At 38.0% G+C, this 19,885-nt stretch overlaps 1 protein-coding gene across 1 annotated transcript in view; it reads left to right on the top strand.

Annotated features, from left to right (window-relative positions):
* Positions 1-19,885, top strand: part of LOC133525445 (disheveled-associated activator of morphogenesis 1) — a 105,501-nt gene that overhangs the window by 42,428 nt on the left and 43,188 nt on the right. Inside the window, exon 3 of the mRNA XM_061861700.1 lies at positions 8,026-8,154. Coding sequence (XP_061717684.1) covers positions 8,026-8,154 — 129 coding nt within the window. The remainder of the gene's footprint in view (positions 1-8,025; positions 8,155-19,885) is intronic.

Genomic DNA, 19,885 nt, shown 5'->3' with positions numbered 1-19,885 from the left:
CTTTTTACGAAAGCGACTGCCATCTGACCTTCCAACCCAGAGGGTAAACTAGGCCTGGTTGGGATTAGTCCGGTTTCCTCACGATGTTTTCCTTCACCGAAAAGCGACTGGTAAATATCAAAGGATATTTCGTACATAAGTTCCAAAAAACTCATTGGTACGAGCCGGGTTTGAACCCGCGACCTCCGGATTGCAAGTCGCACGCTCTTACCGCTAGGCCACCAGCGCTTTTTTCTCTACTTAAGTATTATTACTTATTGGCTATGCTATGTATGTACGAAGTGCCTGAGGAAAGTACTAGCGACGACGACAACGCCCGGGGCTGCCTGCCTAGCCATGCCAATCGTTTACGCTGCGTAGCGAGCGAAATTATTTTTAATTTAAATTATTTTCAATTGAAATACAATACAAATACAGTTTGTTTGCTTTATTTCATTCAATTTTCTAACAAAACAACATCACTTCTATTCCTAACTATAGGTTCAAATTTCCTTAGCAAATTTTGCTAGCTATAGTATCTGGGCCTTAGGAGAATATAACGCATTAACTAATGTGTCTCATGCCCGCCATGTAACATCCCAGTCGTGCACAGAGCGAATCTACATTTTGGAAAAACAGTAAAGTCCTTTTCCGCAGTATCTTTCTAACTAGATTAAACATTTATATGACAAAGTACGGGAGATCGAGACCGATGGAGAACACACTGACCCGATACAGGAACTGGAATGGCAGGGTCGCCTTGTAGTGTTGGACGTTGAATGAAACTACTTGCTTGGAGTATAGGTCTATAATGTCTTGAATATCATAATGTAAGAGCTTATATAGGGTTAAACTAACCACCATAACGAACTCAAACGGCTCCTTAAGCCCATTGAGCGTAGATGAAAACATTACATTACCCAGGATCATGCAATGTGGAGAAAAGCAAGTAGGAAAGCGGACCCTGGCAAAGGCTGGGACAGCTAGGTAGAAGAAGAAGACTGTACCTAACTATACTCTGTATCTTTAGGTATTTAAATATAAGTAAACAAAATGTATCAGTTGAGGATAGATGAAAACATTACATGATCAAATAATGTAGGTTAAAGTCAGGTCGTTCAGTGAGAGATCCAAGCGGTTTTGTATTTGGTTGGTTAACCAGTAAGTGTTACGCTTAGCGCGCACACTACAGGTGCAAAACCAAGTGGTCACGATCCTCAGCAATAAAGGCCCGACAAAGAAGAAGAATCTGACTATGATACTGACTACAATTCCAGTCTACAGAAAAGGTCGTGTATATTGTACGCTGTCTGAAGAATATACCCGACCCATGGCGTTTACAAATATCCGCTAACTACCGCCTCTATTCGTACGTCAATCAATCTGACAATCACTCTTACAGTTTCGCGCCAACTGTTTACTTTATAACCTTTAAAGTTTTGACAGGATTTAACAATTTAACTGATTTAAGCTTTGATTAAAGAATTTGAAAGTGATTTAAGAAAGCTGAACAATGATACTGTCTAGTAAGAAGTATCATTGCTTACTTGGTGTCAGTAATGATACTCGATCTGTCAATTAAGCGTTCGTTAGTCATAAAATTAATAATAATATAGACTGTTGGTGTCATAGAAATGGGAATTGGTGTCAAAGTAAATAATTAATTACGGTTTTTTGAGAACTCATTCTCAAGCACTTTGACTGATAAGTCGGTAGACGATAAGACAGATTTTTTTTAAATATACTACGTCGGTGGAAAACAAGCATACGGCCCGCCTGATGGCAAGCAGTCTCCGTAGCCTATGTACGCCTGCAACTCCAGAGGAGTTACATGCGCGTTGCCGACCCTAAACCCGCCCCCTAAGATAAGATATAACCTAAATCGAGAGTTAACCTTTTTTCTATAATGTAATCGATGTGTGAACTTCTCGGCGACCACCTGTCTCCATCATCAGATCAGCTCCATGTCATCAAAATAATGCATTGACATCCGATTTACATATGTATGCAAAATTTCTCAATCGGAAATCGGGAAGTGGGTCAAAATTAGCTCCAAAGATTTGACCCGCACTAACAGGGCAAGTTAAATAATAAAGCTTGTAAAAATATAGAACTGAATAGGTTCTGACCCTAAGAAAGATCAATAAGGCCTATTATAATAGATATGAAAACGTTGCGTTTAAATTTACGCAATTCTGCCCCAATACGGATTCAATTACGAAAAGGTCAGAACTTAGAACGGATCCATTTTTAATATTTTCCAGTCAAAATATTTGATTGACGAAACGGATAACGCTGATTGGTTCCTTTTGTTGGTAACCATTTATGAAATACATAAACAAGGTCAAAGTCACGTTGCACTTATCGAAGTCATTAAGTGCTTTAAACGTAAAACGGCCGAAGAGACGTGGTTTACTTAATGGCACATGACGTTTTATTTCTATGTTGATAGATTAAAGGAGCAGAAGTGTTGCTTCAAACGCTTGCAGAGAATAGGCGAGTAGGTAGGTTCAGAACCAGTATAGATTGGACTGGTAAGAACTAAAGTGTAACGAGTCAAAATTATGCTAATTTGTTTTTATAAGACGCTGGTTTTTCCAGTCTGTCCCAGTCGTGTTTCAAGCCTGTCGAATCTTTTGGCGTTTAACTCTAAAGTACTTTGTTTGAAGCTTGAGTCTCGTCACAATGGAAATACTTTTTTTTCAGTACCATGAATTGTATGTAAGTATAAGATGTAGATGTAGATGATGATGATGTAGATGTGTAGTGTAAGATGTTTGGACTAATTACCAAAGACAGAATTTAACAATCTGATTTGAGTCCTTAAAGAACGGACTCCTGAAACTCGAGTTTTTCCACCACAGAGATCTCAAGACCACATTACACTGGTCAATCCGCACTCGCTCCACCTACGTGAATACACGTGAACTATCCAGCAGACAAAGAATTCCTAAAGGGCTATTCAAGTCGCGACGGCCAGTGTAATTAGACGTCAATTAACGTTTCATCGAGACAATATATCGAACGGAAATCGTGTGCTGACGTTGGACCGGTATTCGACTTTGGTTTTGAGTTAAATGTGAAATGGCTGTGATAATGTCGAATTCGGAAGTGGGTGCGGCTTGAGATGTCTAATCTGAAGGTCAAACAAGTGGTTTTTTATACTAATTTGTCGTTTACTAAGTGCCTGGACTTGTACTAAACAGTCGAATGATGATTTACTTCCAAAGCAGTGAGCAAAGCGTGTCGTGAAACTTCTACAAAATGTGTTCTAAGAAATAAGGTAGACAAAAACTCTCTGATATCGATCATTTTTAGAAAACAATGCGACCACTATCATTAAAGTCACCGTTCGTTAATTAATTTCTAGCAGCGAATTAAATGACTCTTAAACTAAAACTGCTGCAAGAGCATAAAGCTTACAATTGTCCGTATAGTCTTTAACTCTACTTCCAAAGGTTTACTCGCAGGATCTCATTTACAACATACCTACGAGTTTCTGGAAGGTTTTATGGTGTTCACGGTATAGTGGTGGTATTTTGCTGACCGCCATAGGTTCAAATAGATGTCTCAGGAAATTCACGCTCTGTTTCAATATCATCATTTACAGTAAAACTTGACTGTTTGTCAAGCCAATTCTGCACGTCATGACCCGACATTGAATAAAGTCGAATACCGCTCCAGTTGTCAAATTGATTGAGAGTATTGAGACATAATACTACGGCGCCAGGGCATTGTGCAGTGATCGTTCCGCGCATATCGCATGCCGCATACATCAGTGCGTGTATATTGTAGGGAAGTGTGGACACATGACTGGTGATCATGAGTTGCATTGACACGAAGAAGCATACCAAAGGATTTTTTACGCTGAAGAGAAAACTTAGCCTCGCTTTGCATGTAAGTTTTAACACTAGTATTAAAGGTAAACACACTGCAACTTGACGCAGCGTAAACGCTGTGATGTTTTTGTCATATTACTCCGGTTAATTACCGTACTGTGTTACCGTATAAATTAGTATGATTACCGATAAATTTGGCCACTTTTATGCCACTATTAACTAACGTCACTGTCTATTTGATTCTGACTGTACAGCGTCTCATGGGAAGATGGCATCATTATTTCAGGTGACGCTGCACGCAATATAATACTTCAAACATAGACCATGGCCTTCCACATTTTGTCCTGACCATAATACTGAATTGATGACAATGTACCAACTGTAAAGTTAAAAAAAAACCTGATAAAATATTTTTTCAATTGAAAAAATAGAAAACGGCCTGCTTCTCATTTTGAAAGTCGGTGTAAAAAGATGCGATAATAAGCTTTTCATAACAGCTATATTTTACAAAAGTTTCCGAGAACTGTATGCACGTTTGAAGCGGCATCTTTTGATGTCTAACAGTTATTTGATCAGAGAACCGGTTCCAAGGATGCAGTTGTTATGAATACTTATAGCTTTCAAGTTGTGTTTGGTTAGCGTCGCAAATTTACTGCAAACTGCCCTTATGAGCGTAAATAATTTAGCGGCAGACGTCGGTGAAATCATCGACGAATATAAGCTTCACTTTTGTGAAAAGGGTTATCGCTTTCTGCTTCAAGTTTGTTAAGTTTTGTTGCAACGTGTACGTGTATGTATTATATGATTAATTTTCTTTAAGGACAAGGCATATATATATATAAGTATGTTAACATTATTTTAAACGGGCTTCTCACGTAATATGTTCGAGTCTCGCGTGAGTTTTATAATATGTGTCTATCTGTCAGTATCCAAGGTGAAATATAATTTCCCTCTCTCGCTCTTTCACTCTCTCGCTCCCTAGTGTAAGGATACTGTTTAGTTTATATAGATACTTTGTCATTATAATACATTTTTCTAGATTAAATAAGCTAACTATACTATTAAAAGTATTTGTAACGATCGATCGCGTGAAGAGTCACGTGATCGATCCCTCCATCTTAAATATTGAACGAGCATTCGGGAGGTGACATTCGAACGATGACAGTCGATGCAAATTACAAGTGGTTACGTTGATTGTATTATTAGCAGCTCAGTGCGTTTTGTTTTGTTAGAACTCGAGACAATATAATTGCTTGTCTAAGCGTACTACTGTCGTGTGGTTAGTTAGATTGGAAGAGGTTATATTCATTGTGCCAAATAAATGTATTTTGATCACACCTACCGTTCTTTTAATATTATGGTTAGACCCCTTATATCAGTAATTATTAAGGTTGAGTCTGCCTGTCTGGCTGGCTTCAGCAATATTATAGTACTCGAGGTCTTTAACTCTGTCTCTGGCCTTCTCTGTCTTCTTGGATCTAGCCAGGGGTTTTAAAGTTCGTGATGATGATGGTGGATCATAAACGTACTATATAAAAATGTTATAGAGAGACAGATTTAAAGTTAAAATATTAGGCAGGTAGGCGTTCAGATTGCGTTTAATGATGAAATATATATGTATAGGTAGAATGAAAGGCAGGTGGCTGTTATGCAATGCTCAAATAGATAATTGTTCAAACAAAATTTCCGTTGTTTCTTTACTTTGTATTATTCTATTAAAGCATCTAGTTCACGGTCCCGTTTTATTTACTTACGAGATAAAGTATATTAGCAGTTTCCTCTTTCCTTCAGATTGTTCTCTTTGTTTTTCCATGTGACTAATATTATATATCTTATAATATAAATCGACTCGTGTATTTCCAAATACAATAACGTTATTATTTTTTAAATAAATAGAATCCGTATCCGTAATCAGTGCACCTTCTGTGAACTCTTTTAAAAACGGGCTCGACAAACATTTTATAAATGGACAAAACACAAGTGCAGGACGTTGATGTGCACGTATCAGCTATAAGCTGCCTGTGCATTTATATGTAATATAATAATTTATAACAATAGGGTTGTTTCCAATTTTTTGCAAACGCTTGTATAGAACGTAATGTTCTATATTAACTAAAAGTTGCCCTGAAATTCAACTTTTATACTAAAAACGGCTTTAAATATGTTAAATTAACAAAATATATTTTGACAGATGCTTTCGCGCCCAAAACGCTCTTTGAAAATTGTTTGACGTCACAGTTTACGGTTTGACACATAACTACATACACACGTAGAAGATACGAACTGTCAACTGACATTTGTCATTTGTTCTTTATCGCCTAACTGTCAACAGTGTCAATCCGAGAGTTGTGACGTCATCAGAATCTTCAATGACGTTTCGAGTTTGGTCACGTGACGTGTGCCAAAAGATATTTTAAATTCAATATTTACAAATATGGTCATTACAGATCCCCTAAAAGTAGTTTAACATGCTCTTATAATCCAAAAGAATTTATTGGGATACAATTCTGCCCTAAGATTTGTAGATGGAAACAACCCTATTAGGTTAGGTCTAGCACAAAGTAGTAGTATACCGTGTGAACATAGTAACTAAAGGGTGTGAGATACTAACATTTTAAACCACTAAACGTCGAACTAATGTTATACTTTACCATAGAGTGTCAACCCTGACTACACTTAACAGTTTCGCGAGACGCACGCGACAATTCAAGGAATTGTATCCCGGCGCCGCAAAAGGATCGGAGTTGGCCGCTGACTCATAACCCGTTAAGATCGCGTATATTTCATGATAATGTTTCTTGCAGATCATCTTAACAGAGCGTAGAGTCACGTTCCTTTTTTTCAACTTCACTCGATGACTCAAAAGCTTACATAGTAGATTAGAGAACATTTTAAGTGCATACTTTTTAAGTTACACTTTATTTGAAGTGGTAAAGTTGACTTACTAATCAGTACTGGAAACTGGCATCGTACTTAAAATTTTGCTTTTCTAAATATTTGTTCTAGGTATGGTGGATATTGAAAACGTTGTTAACATTGCCAATAATAACATTGACTCTAATTTTGTTGATCGGGAAATTTTCGGTGAGCAGAGGATCTCAATCTGACAATGGTAATAAATAATTTCCGAAAAAAGAGCCTGGTTTAGCACTTGGTATTATATTCTGGCATTAAATAAAAAAAATATATATATTATTACTTAAATTGACTTAAGTCTGTGGGACTTAAATCAATTTATACTAACAACTGTGATAAGCTCAATAAGACTTGAAACGCTTTGTACTTATTTCTCGCGATTTGGTTCGGTTCATTGAGTGATGTTTTGATTACTTATTCAGTAAAATACTAATATTCCTTGTCTGATGATCAATTCATCAGTACTCATGTCACCAAGAACTAATAATGGCCTAGGCGCCTATTTTGAATTCAATCAATATATCATTGTAACTTTTCTGCCTCGCTGTAATGCCATCCAAATGTCTTGTACAATTAATTACCGATTACGGCAATTCGTGTAGTTTAACTCCGATGGCAACAGCCATTATTTCTTTTCTTTCCGTCCACCTTGCTTCCTTATTAGCTGTATGCCGTTTAAGGAACTCTCTTCCTTATGTTTCTTTGCAATTTAAATTCGGATTCTTGTATATTGGTTGTAACAACAACTGACCATCTGTAATCCTTATGTGGTTGAAATAAGGTTTACAAATTGTCAGTTTACAGTAGACGGTATATCATTTCATGGACAAATCGGTCTGTCTGAAGATTTATCTCTTCATCTTAGTATTGCGCGAATTTACAATGGTCGTAAATTTAAATGATAATGAATGGCAGGATGTTGCATAATTTCGTAAAGTAAGTATTTTCGATAGCGCACAAGTAAAGAAAGTGTTCCCTTGTAGCTTTTTATTTTGATTTGACATTTTGCTGGTAATGGTGAGTTTACGGTTTAAAGGCAGTTTAATGTACATGTTGCGATACTTGTGATTGGTACTCCGTTATCTTTATGAATGCCTGGTAACTTTTTTTTTTCGTAGAAAGTACAATTTCAAATGAACAGAGCTAAATAATCATTGAGTATTAAATTTCACGAAAGTCGAATGATCTATCCCCAGCGGAAGGGTGCTCAAGGCTACGTTCTCCCGCTAATGGCAATACCCATTTTTTGACCGAGAAGCTAGACATCAAAAGTTTTTATCTTTGTTTGCAGAATGACGAGCCTCCAGAGATCACATACTGCGTGGTGGGCGGCACGGGCGGGCTGGCGCTCCAGGCCGTCACGCCCACGCACCCCATGCCGCCGCAGGACGAGCTCGACGCCAAGTTCGCCGAGCTGGTGGTGAGTCGTCTATTCAATCATGCGTTCAGCCATCAGAACAGGTCAGAAGAGAATGTTAGACAAATTGATGAAGGTTAAGATAAACGTTGCCAGGAATGGCATGCTATGCGTGATCTGGTATGGCCTGGTCTTAGATAATACATTAAAGTGGAATTAGAGCTTAGCAGCAGCTGCTTAGAATGCAACTGGGATAAAGAGTGAAATGAGAGGGAAAGATAAATTAATTCATAATGGAGAATACGCTGGTATTCGCTACTTTTACGATCGATGATGAAATGAATTTCACTCCCTATACACTAGGTTTTCTACATTTTAACAAATTCACATGTAATTTTTGTAGAATTCATATTATGGTGTGCAGTTGTCTCCAAACTTTTTGATCCGAAGACCCACAGCTCAGCCCCCGTTTCCTTTTCGCGGGCCAGATTGTTTAGAATTTACCACTTTTCGCGGGCCAAATTTACAGGCTCGCTGGCTGGATCCGTTTCACTAGCGGCAGTTTGGAGATCGCTGTTCTAATGCATAGTAATTAGTCGCTACGACAGTATAAAAACCTTTCGTAATACAAACACAGACCATCACCCGTCAACATCAAATCAAAATAACCTCATCAATTCGCAATTAAAAACCCTGAAGATCACACGGGCCTTCCTTTCTAATCGAATCACCCGTCGTGTCGGCTTAAAACATGAAGGGCTTTAATTAAGACTCCATCTAATCGGTTTGTAATAACATATCAGCTGGTCATCCGTCAATGTTAGCATTATTGTTCACACCTTCTGTTATGTTAATAATGTGTAGTTCTCATAATAGTACTGTTACGTGTTGGCACATTCCAGTAACGACTTTTGCGTAATATTTATAACTTATTTATTCTCTAATATGTCCTCACTGCTACACGACTAGTTACTTACATCTCGCGCTTTTGAGCCTGTCGCTACGCTCAAAATTATATGGAATTTGGAGCTTTCTTTTAATTTATGTGTGTTCAGAACTGGAATTTTACGTCGGAACTTACGAGGTTAGATCATACACAGTACACATGTATTATTTATGGATTGTCTATGGTAATTAGGTGCTCTTAAATTTGTAATAATTATATCACGTATTAGTATTTACATCTCAGAACCATACGAGTAACATAGATGTCATCGGCAATAGAAGTGGACAAAAGCATTAACCTCGAAGATATTGTCTAACGTAAGAAACGGAGCAGGCGTTGGTGTCGTTTTGACAGATGTGCGGAAGACACGCCTTTCGGGCGCCTGGAGTAGCCACTTTCACGCAACAGCACATCGCTGGATAGGGCTGACACTTTCCGGAATATGTTATCTTTGAGAACGGATAGATAAAATACTTACATGCTAAATTGGAGCAAACTAGAAGTAGCTTACCGGTGCGAAGTTGCATTTTATTGGTGTGTGCGTTTTTATAACAATTTAAAAGTGTTTATTGCTACGCCTATTTGAATAAAGAATATATTGACTTGATTGACTTGACTTATACTTTTTATTATCTTGAACTAGAAGTGTTTCTATTAGTGTTTTTTTTTTCTTACCACACCGTTCTGCTTCATTGATCGTCTCTGGAGGCTGATTAAAACTCTTTTTATTAAGTATTGCATCACATAAGTAGGTTGCTTGTTGCGATTCAGAGTCCCCAGTGAGTCGGGGATGCTCCGGAGTGAATTGCGATTCTCGTTTGTAACTTAGGGAATGCTTAACCCTTGTAGCTAGTTGCGTGTGAGCCGTGTGCTCCGTTAGTGGCATTGTTTCAGCCTGTACGTGTTCCACAATAGCTGACGTTGTTTCGAGTCAGTCGTACTGCTTCACCGAGTGAGGTAGACTTAGAACAGCTCTTCCCTCAAGTCACTGCTTTACTGCGTAGAAACGGACTCCCCTTTTTTATCACTTGCTGTACTGTAGGTACAACGCATTACATACAGTACAGCAAGTGATAAACACGGATTTTGCCCCTTAGTATCTAGTGTTCCCAATTTGGAGTTATATAGAATATAGTTTGCTTTAGGTCGTTAAAATAATTTTAATACATTTGTGGCTACGGACATTTGAGGCATGGCAAATTAGGGTAGGTACTAAGAATCTTTAATACAGTTCTTGAAACAGTCTTATTACAAAAGGCTCGGATACCGGTTAAATTTACAAACCGTTATTATGTACTTGGCGCAAAACGTTTTAATTTCGGTTTCGCTCGAAAAACCGTTATTTTAAACCGGTTTTTATGAGAACAGTGTTTGTCAAATTAACCGGTTTAGAGCAATAAATACCGGTTTATTCCTATGTCGGTGTCTATGTTTACGTAGCACACCACCAGGCTGGCCGGCCGTTTCGTCGCTCGTCGAATAAACCGGTTCTTTTAGGTTACAATAAAGTTCTTAATTCGTTCGCGTTCTTATAAAAGTTCGGAGGAAAACCGAAATAAACCGGTATTAACCGGTATTTTATAGACCGGTTCCGAGCCTCGGTCTTACCTTCCTTTTCCCATCTCATCAACAACCCTGCGCGCGCATCTGATAGCAACCCGCACAGGAGCGATACGCGTGAGGTGGCGTTTAATTTGATTTACCGCCGCGCAAATTATAGCCGCCCTTATCTTATTAATGGCGTACGGCGAGTTGCGTGAGCTGTGCCCAGTTTATGATATCCAGAGTATATAGTACGCCATTTCTTACAATGTAACTAATACGTACTCTGAAATTGATTTGCCAGACTAACAAGCTGGGGATGTTTATAGCTAATTTCATCTTTAGGACGCATATCTTATTAATGGCCTACTGCGCTGCGTGAGCAGTGCCCAGTTTATAACATACAGAGTATGTTTATTGTAGCCAAGCCAGACTCATATACAATGTAACTACCCGCAAATTAATATTTACAGATAGGTCATTTCCTCTTTTAGAATTCTTGGAATATACTTTGGCCTTCTTCAAGCTATTTATTTCATATGTCTGCAGGAATTGAACTAATACCAGCTGGAGTATCTCCATTTATGCTCAAATGCTAATTTAAAAGTACACCTGAACCTGACATCAAAAATATATCTAAATGATATCATTTTGTTCTTATTCGCCCGTTCGTCTTGCTCACGCTGATACACGTATTATACGGACTAGGCCGAGCAAAATGGGCGCCCGTATGATAACTAGTAAATGTCATCGTTCGAATTAGCCTTTCAACCAGTGTTAGGTTTCCGAGAGTAATTCGATGTTTAAAATTATACTTAATTATATCAAATAAAATATCTTGGTATAATGTAAACACACTTGCTTCGAAGCTATTTCAACGATAGTTTAGTTTACATTCAATTTAAACAACTTTTACTTTCTTTTCCATGTTTGCCTAGAACAGGAACGTCTCATGTTATGATTATAACACTCTTCGTTAATTTTATGACTTAACAATTTCGCTTTTCAACAAACAATTAACGGAATATAAATTAAGCCGTGCGGATGGAATCTTGTCATAATAAACTGTTAACAACTTGTTTATATCATCGAAAGTGGTCATTTTACTACCAACTTAGATTTAGAAACTGGATCAGAATAGGAGTTGTACAGTCAGCATTATAAAGTAAATACTAATACTAATATTATAAAGGAAGAAAGAAAATACATTTATTTAACACCGCAACATAGTGCATCAAGAAACAAAGAAGACATGCAAACATGTATAATAGTTATTTAATGAAAATAGGAAATTTGCAATGAGTGGTGATAAATTAAAACACGACCGAAGGGAGTGTTTTAAATTGACACGAGTTGCGAAGTACCTATTCGCACGTGTATTGTACAACTATTTACAGTACATATGGCTCTTTAAAGTTTCGACATATGCACGGAAAGTGCTCATTCCCGCACGCGTGCGGGAAAGTAGCACCACATGTACTGTAAAAAACATTGGACGCTAAAATACGAATAAATGCGAAAGTAACCCCGTGAGGCGCCGGGAAAAACCATTGGATGGTTTTGATGTGACAGGACACGTTTGTTACTATAGAACTAAGGATGTATAGGGATAATATGTCGGGACATATTTGGCCACTTTGGCGGTCACTATCAATTTGACGCTGAGATCATGTTAGTACTAACACCATCTATGGATCTTATCTCGTTACAATAAGGTTTACGGGTAATGAATACATATTCATTACCAGCGTGGACGATGGTATATCGTAAATCAGAAGCTAATATAAATTTCACCATATTAAAATATAAACAACGTTCCGTAAAATTTTATGGGCTCGCAAAATGCTTAATTAATATTGAACTTCTGATAATCAATAACAGAACATGCGGTCAGTTTTATTTCGCAATTAAGAACCGGTAGTCGTTTTTAAGTTAAACGTGATAATTAGTGTCCTTTTTAGTGACGTAGTTTTTGTGGGTAAGTCATGTAGTCGCATAATATCTTATTCGATGAAGTGTGCAGAAATATATAGTCATGTTTTTGACTAATAATTGACTTATCTGAGTATCGCTTCCATTGTATCTCTATTTATCCTTGCAAGTAAGAGAGACTACTAGCGTCTCCCGAGCGTCGGCGTCTAGCCATCTCTATGGCTGCTGCTCGACGCAACGTTGGCGCAACTGCGCAGCGACGCCGACGCTCAAAAGACGCTAGTGTGGGGTGGCCCTGAGGGTGTCCAAAAAAACAATTTCGTTAGGCCGGGGTCGTTTTCACCCGCCGCCGTGGGGGACGCCGCACGCGGCGGGCGAAAACGACCACTCCCGAGCATTCCCGAACATACCATTCAGACGCCGCGGGCGGCGGGTGAAAACGACCCCGGCCTTACAAGTTACAATTCAAAACGAAAGACGCACATTTCGACCGAACTACATTTTCTGTTATGCATTGATTGCATAATGCATAAACGTATCCAAGAAACGTTGATTGTCTCTGTCAAGTACTTGAAGGGTTAATTACAAAGATAGTGATGTAACTGTAATATATCACTTTCACTGGTCATATAGCTGGCGGGCAGGCGCCAGCATTGTTGCCAACTTTGATGTTCTAAACACTAGATAAATTGCCAAAAGTTGCTAAAATATATGGACTAAATGTTGCTAATGAAAGCGAAACCGCAATAAAAACGAATGATGCGAGTATAAAGGATGTAGTTAATATACGCCGTAGACTTTTATCTTGGTAGATTGAGGGGGCTTAGAGCGGCGTGCTGGTACCCCAGACTCGAGGGTTTGAGTCTTGCTAGAGACAATGAATTTTTCCACATCTTCCTTATTCCAAAAAAACGACATATTTACTTAGGCCTTTGCTCTATTGCTGTTGCTTAATGCCTATAGTTAATCGTGTTGAGTGTATCGGAAAATATAAATAAAACCGCGGTCTAGTTTCTAAAGAATTCTAATATTCTTGTGTTTGATTAGATATTCTTGTTGGTTGATCTTCTGTGTCAATTTGTTTCGCCATCGTAGCTAATGTAACATTACGTATTCTGCAAATCGGTAAAAATGTAGTCATTCTAACACTTTCATTTAAACTAACATTGTTATTCGTGAGACTCAAAATTTCAAATATCATTGCGATTTCCCTTGTTTCCGTAGACATGTCTGCTGTCATATTCGGCCGCTGACTCTGCGTTCTTGACAATGACTGGACAATACAATCTTGCTGATTGTAGACACTTTCTCTCGACCCCTGCGGAGTCATGGTATGAGTGACCAGAGAACCGATGATATTCATAATGCTTTACTGACCAATCACCATAAGGCGGCCAGTATATTTATGTCTGACTTAAACTTAATTTTAGTCAACAGCAGAAGTAAACGAAACAGGCTTCGGCGACTGCTAACCATCAGGCGGGCCGTATGCTTGATTACAACCGACGTAGTATAAAAAACGTCCCACCAGCTTAGCATCATACCACTTTGCTAGTAAAAAAATTCCAACGCGTATGATGGGTAGGGAATGCTAGGGATCCTCATAACTTATGAGTAATTTTTGGCAAAATCCATTGCAACACAGCTTTTAGCTAAATGTGATTGACTATTAGTGAGAATTAACGCCTTGACAGCTTAAAAGAAGAATGTAGGCGTCTTTTTAGTGAATGTCGTAAACCTTAGTCACCATCATAAAATTTACTGAAGGGTCGACAAAGTAAGAAGTACTCCACACGTTGTGCCCGAGTCTCAAGATCCAGCTTATACACTAGGAATTAAGAAGCTCGCAGTAAAATGGTTTCGTGAATAGCTTGGAAGTTATTAATGATTTCTCCCGCGGACAAAACGCTAACACCTATGATGATACATCAATCATGGTTGTACTCTTTGACGTTCACTTCGATTTATCATTACTTGGCAGTTTGATTTCGGATGTTCGGTAATAGCTCTCCGACAATAGGAGATCGATGTTGACATTTTATTGTTAGTCAATCGATATCAGCTATCTGTTTTTTTAACCGAACATTGTAAAAGTAAACTTGAGGTTCTTAATCAGACACATTATCCTTTTTTTATTAAAGTCAACCGTGCAACTAAGTATGTGATAATTGCATCTATCGGAAATTCACAAAAGGCTTGCTTTGTGCCAATTATAATGCTACATTGAATTAACTGCAACCTGCATACAATAACATCATACATCACATCAACATGCACATATCAACCGGCTTATCAACTTCAAAGGTCTCTAGACCTTTCCTGTCGAATTAATATTCGAATATCAATAGCACCCGTTTTCTAGTTAAGCAGCAATCCGCGACCGGCCTTCACTTGGCGAAGAGTCACGATCTTAGCCAAGGTGCTCTTGTTGGTCCCACGCACTTATTGAATATTGGATTGTTAGAATTCCTTTGACTTTGACTGTTAATTCAGACTGTACCTGCTTGTAATCTCCTGTTTTTTAGTATGTATACATTATTGGTATTCCTTTTTTTATGTCTATTTTTCTGTCTCGTTGACGTATGTGCCGCCACTATCATAGTCTTAAGTCAGGTCCCCATTGAAAACCAGCCACTGATTGCTGCGGCATTATGTTGAGTGGAGATCCTATTTTAGCGTGAAGCGCTGGTGGCCTAGCGGTACGAGCATGTGACTTTCAATCCGGAGGTCGCGAATTCAAACCCCGGCTCGTACCAATGAGTTTGTCGGAACTTATGTATGAAATATCATTTGATATTTACCAGTCGGTTTTCGGCGAAGGAAAACATCGTGCAAAAATATATTCATTTTCTTTCTTTCTATTCTAATCTCATTGTATCATGCATTCTTAGGCCGCTTTGATACGTCCGGTGGTTTCACCGGACAAGTATTCGTGTTATCTTGAATCACAATTTAGATCAAATCAAATTGCGTATTGAAGTTTAACGTTAAAAGGGTTGTCCATATTTCTTATTCATGTTCCTCAGGCTCGTTTTAACATATCTAAAACGTATTCATCTATGCCTTCTTTAGACATTTGGTCTAGTTGTAAATAGCCCAGATGCGTCATTGTACCAAAGGTCGGCCCATTAGTAACACTTGTGCTACTGTCATCTTCGGTAGCGACTGACACCTTTAGCTCTGATTGCCTCGAAGGTCAAGTACCTTATCGTTACAGAATTAAGTAGGACGAGTATTTTGAATGGTTGGTAATTAACGAGTCAGTTAGCCGCTTTTTGTTTAGTATTTAATTGCGTATTCTATTCGGTGATCGTAGTCGGTTCCCTAACATAAGTATCCACTTTTCTATATAACTAGTATGGCTACTTGGTTACTTAAGTTGGGGCACCGACGGTACTTTTACAAGGAGCCCGTGAGCATTGCGATACATTTTAACTAAGCATTCCTGGTAATATTTCGAAACTAAAATGTCATATAAAATTTTCTGGATTAGGCCTAGTTTCAGAGATAATTAAATGTTTTTCGAAATAATTTTTTCGCCATAAGTCGGTACAAAACACATTTTTGACTGCGGTATTGCCACTTTGAGGTCTAGTCTGGACATACCTATTGATTGACATCTATCATCATACTCATTGTATAGTACTCATATACTCGGGTATAGACAGCTGGTATAGGTAGACAGGCACACGATATGTTTGCGTGTACTTGCCGTCCATTGCCGCATTGCGACGAATAGACTAGCGTTAGGAAATGCCTGTTTAATTTTTAGGTGTGTATGTGAATGATTGTTTACATGCCTTTCTCATAATTCTTTATCTCAGTTGGGCAGTCCATGTGTTAATTTATAATCGTCTTTGCAAGATTTATTTGTTGCTTTGTTTGTTAGGTCAAAGTTATAAAGCACTGTTTTCCGATTGACGTGAATTTGGAAAGAATACAGTATTATGATCTAGACCAGATCAGACCAGAAGTGGCCATATTCATAAATAAAAGTTGAAACTCATACGAATCAACGTTTTTCATAACACAATGTTTATTATTATCGTTTTAATGACTGCCTATAAAGGCTTTACATTCAGCGAAACTTGCCTAAAATGAAATTCTGAACAAAAACATATTCCACCTGCTAATTAGCCTCGTTATAAACCTATTGTTTTCTTTTTTGATAGCATCAAATCTTTAACTTGAAAACAGCAAAAACGTCGTACGCTTGTTAACTCTTAACCCGAATAGTTGCTGTTAGAATTACCCAAATATAACAAAGTTTTCCTTCATTCATCGTGATGATTAGAGATGCTACGAATATTCGGCAACTTAAATTCGGTATTCGACCAATTTGCCGAATATTCGGCTGAAAACCGAATATCTGTTGCACCGACCTAAAATGAAATAATAAACAATTTAAATAACCGAAAACCAGTATATTTAATACGTATTCTTGGAAAGTTGTTAAATACGGATACCTGTTTTTTTTGCATTTGTTAATTTCAAATAATTTCTTATCATGGCTTTGATTTAATTTACTCTAATCACATTCTGAGCAAAAAAAATGATGTCTTCGTAAATGCTGTGCTGTGTTGGCGAACAGTTTTCATAATTAATGTCACTCAAAATGTTCGCATGTACTGCCGAATATTTGGCGCTTCGGCCGGGAGAGGCCGAATATTCGTTATTCGGTATTCGGCCAAAACCATTATACGGGGCATCTCTATTTATGATTGGTCGTCATTAAGTTTCAGAGTCTTACCTCCTTAAGGTTTTTTATCATTACTGGCTAACGGGACCACGTTCTTAACTTCCTTAATCTTTTTAAGGTTTTATATACCTATTTTTAAACAATAATTTAAGCGTGTAAACAAAGACATCGAAGTCTACGCTTGTCACTCTTAATTTGCATCATTGTTATCTAAATCCCCAGTTAGAAGAAAGTTTTTCTTCGTTACAAGTAAACTAGACTACTACTCAGCAACTATTTGGCTGAGGTACTTAGAAACTTATCTCCTCTACTTAAGAGGCTGTCAATACCTAAAGCGCGCACACTGTCTATTTGTATCGGAGTAAATGAGATACCACTGTCGCATGTTACTGGGCCTGGGCTAGGGAATAATAAGAAAAATATTTAAATAAAAAAAGTGGATTATTAGTGTAATATTTTACTCAAAAGCGGTTTAGATATAAATGTTTTGAAATTGTGATTTTAATTGCAGACCCACAAGTCAAAACAATAAAGACATAGAACCGTTTAATTGTGATTTTAAGACCAATCTTTGCAATTATTTTCTATCGAGCCGGCGACTTCGTTAAATCATGTATCGAGTACAACCACGGTCTTTGAAATATAATTAATATGAACATATATTTTTCTTACTTGACTAAAACAGTCTTTCTTATAAACTGTTTAAGTAACATCAATTTCAAGGACATTGGGTGTTGACAGCCTCTTAAAGCTCATTATCATCTCTGATAATGTCAAGCAAGTTCCAGGATGTCATTCCAAACGTTAGCAGAGCCGAGGGCTTGTTAGCCTAAAGATTCAAGCTATTGTATCACAGTTGTGTTTCGCAGTTTCGGATCATGGTTTACTTGATTCAACTTGATTTTTTACTAGAGTCCCACTGCTGGGCAAAGGCCTCTCCTCGTTTTCTCCACTCAATCCTGTTGTTGGTATTTCTTCACCATTTCAGGTAGAATGTGTCCAAGTCGTCCCGCTGTCTCCTTTGAATCCTTTGATGATTGATTTTCTTTGAACGTGATTGTCTTTTTTTTTTCGATGTAGTTAAAAAAAAAAAAAAATCCAAAGGCGCGCTGTACGAATCGTCGACGATCCCAAACTCACAAGCGGTATTGAACCTTTAAGTCTAAGGAGAGACTTTGCCTCCTTGTGTGTGTTCTACCGCTTGTACAATGGGCTGTGCTCTGAAGAATTGTTTGACATGATGCCAACGGCCGCTTTCTATCACCGCACCGCTCGCCGTCGGCAGGGTGTTCATCCTCATACCCTAGAACCTAAATGGTCGCGTACTGTGCGGTTCAAGAGGAATTTCCTCCCGCGAACGCTTCGGCTGTGGAATGAGCTTCCTGCCGAGGTTTTCCCGAGGGGCTACAGTATGGGGTTCTTCAAAAAAGGAGTGTACAGGTTTTTAAAGGGTCGGCAACGCGCATGTCATGCCTCTGGTGTTGCAGGCGTCCATAGGCTACGGTGACTGCTTACCATCAGGCGGGCCGTATGCTTGTTTGCCACCGTCGTGGAATAAAAAAAAAAATTATAATTTTACTATGTTAAAGACAGTAGTTTCTTTATCGATCCGTTTTTATTAGAAGTAGAACTGTAGGACAACTAACAACATAGACGATTTAATCAAAATCGCATTCAATTGGTGTTAACGTTGCCAATCGTCTCAAATCCTGTTAGAACGCTCCCGAACAGAATATCGTAAATTTGTTTTCTACGCGTGTTTTTGTGAATTCCGACGTGCTCAATCAAGCACGAATGCAGAATATGAATATATGGAATAGTGAAACAAAACCCTGTAAACTATACAAAGGTTTTCTATACAAGAGCTTATTCAGATATAACACTTAAAAAATATTGCTCTATTAAGCATATATTCCATTTCTAATTGATCTGTAGGTCATGTAATACCGGTTCTCTTAACTCGACTAACCTTCGCTCGTTAGGATGAGCGGCAGCTATCGAGATAAGCCGAACTGTCGTGGGACCCTTTGTTTTGTGGTCGCGCACGGCTGCCCCGTAATGTAAGGTCATGGTTACAAAGCGGTTTATACTAAAACAACATAAAGTGAAATGCGACTTCCTTACTGTGTCAAATGTGTCATCTTCGTTGTGGCGTTACCTTCACCCCTATACGAACTGAAATGATAATCGAATATCAGTTTTAGTCCGTCTAGACCGTCGTTCGTCGCTTTTCATTTTTGCGTTTGTACACATACTCCAAAAGCTCTTCCGTTCTTACTGTGACTGAGCGATGTACATCTGTCTGATAAATTTTTCCTATATTTCTATTGTATAATATTTTTCTACTTCATTCCAGTTTTTTGTGTATTTTCCCCATTACTTTTTGTGTAATACATGTTTATCCTATAAATGATGTATGTATTTATATCCTTTGTCTTTCTGGTAGCTTGTTGTACATTTTGCTGCATTTGTCACCCTCTTTTTACTCTCTCCTCTCATCTACTCAAAGGTTAACTGGAAGAGATCTTGCTACTTCTTACCAATTGTATGTTACTTTTAATATGTACTATATTTTTGTACAATAAAGAGTTTACTACTACATATACAAATACGAGAGGTCTTCCCTACAATAAATTTTATATGCCAGTCTTCCCCATATTGACCTTAATAGAAAA

This window comes from Cydia pomonella, chromosome 15 (assembly GCF_033807575.1).
Source record: "Cydia pomonella isolate Wapato2018A chromosome 15, ilCydPomo1, whole genome shotgun sequence".
Classification (NCBI taxonomy): domain Eukaryota; kingdom Metazoa; phylum Arthropoda; class Insecta; order Lepidoptera; family Tortricidae; genus Cydia; species Cydia pomonella.
Note: the sequence above shows the minus strand (reverse complement) of the source record. Positions and strands in the feature narration are given on the sequence as shown.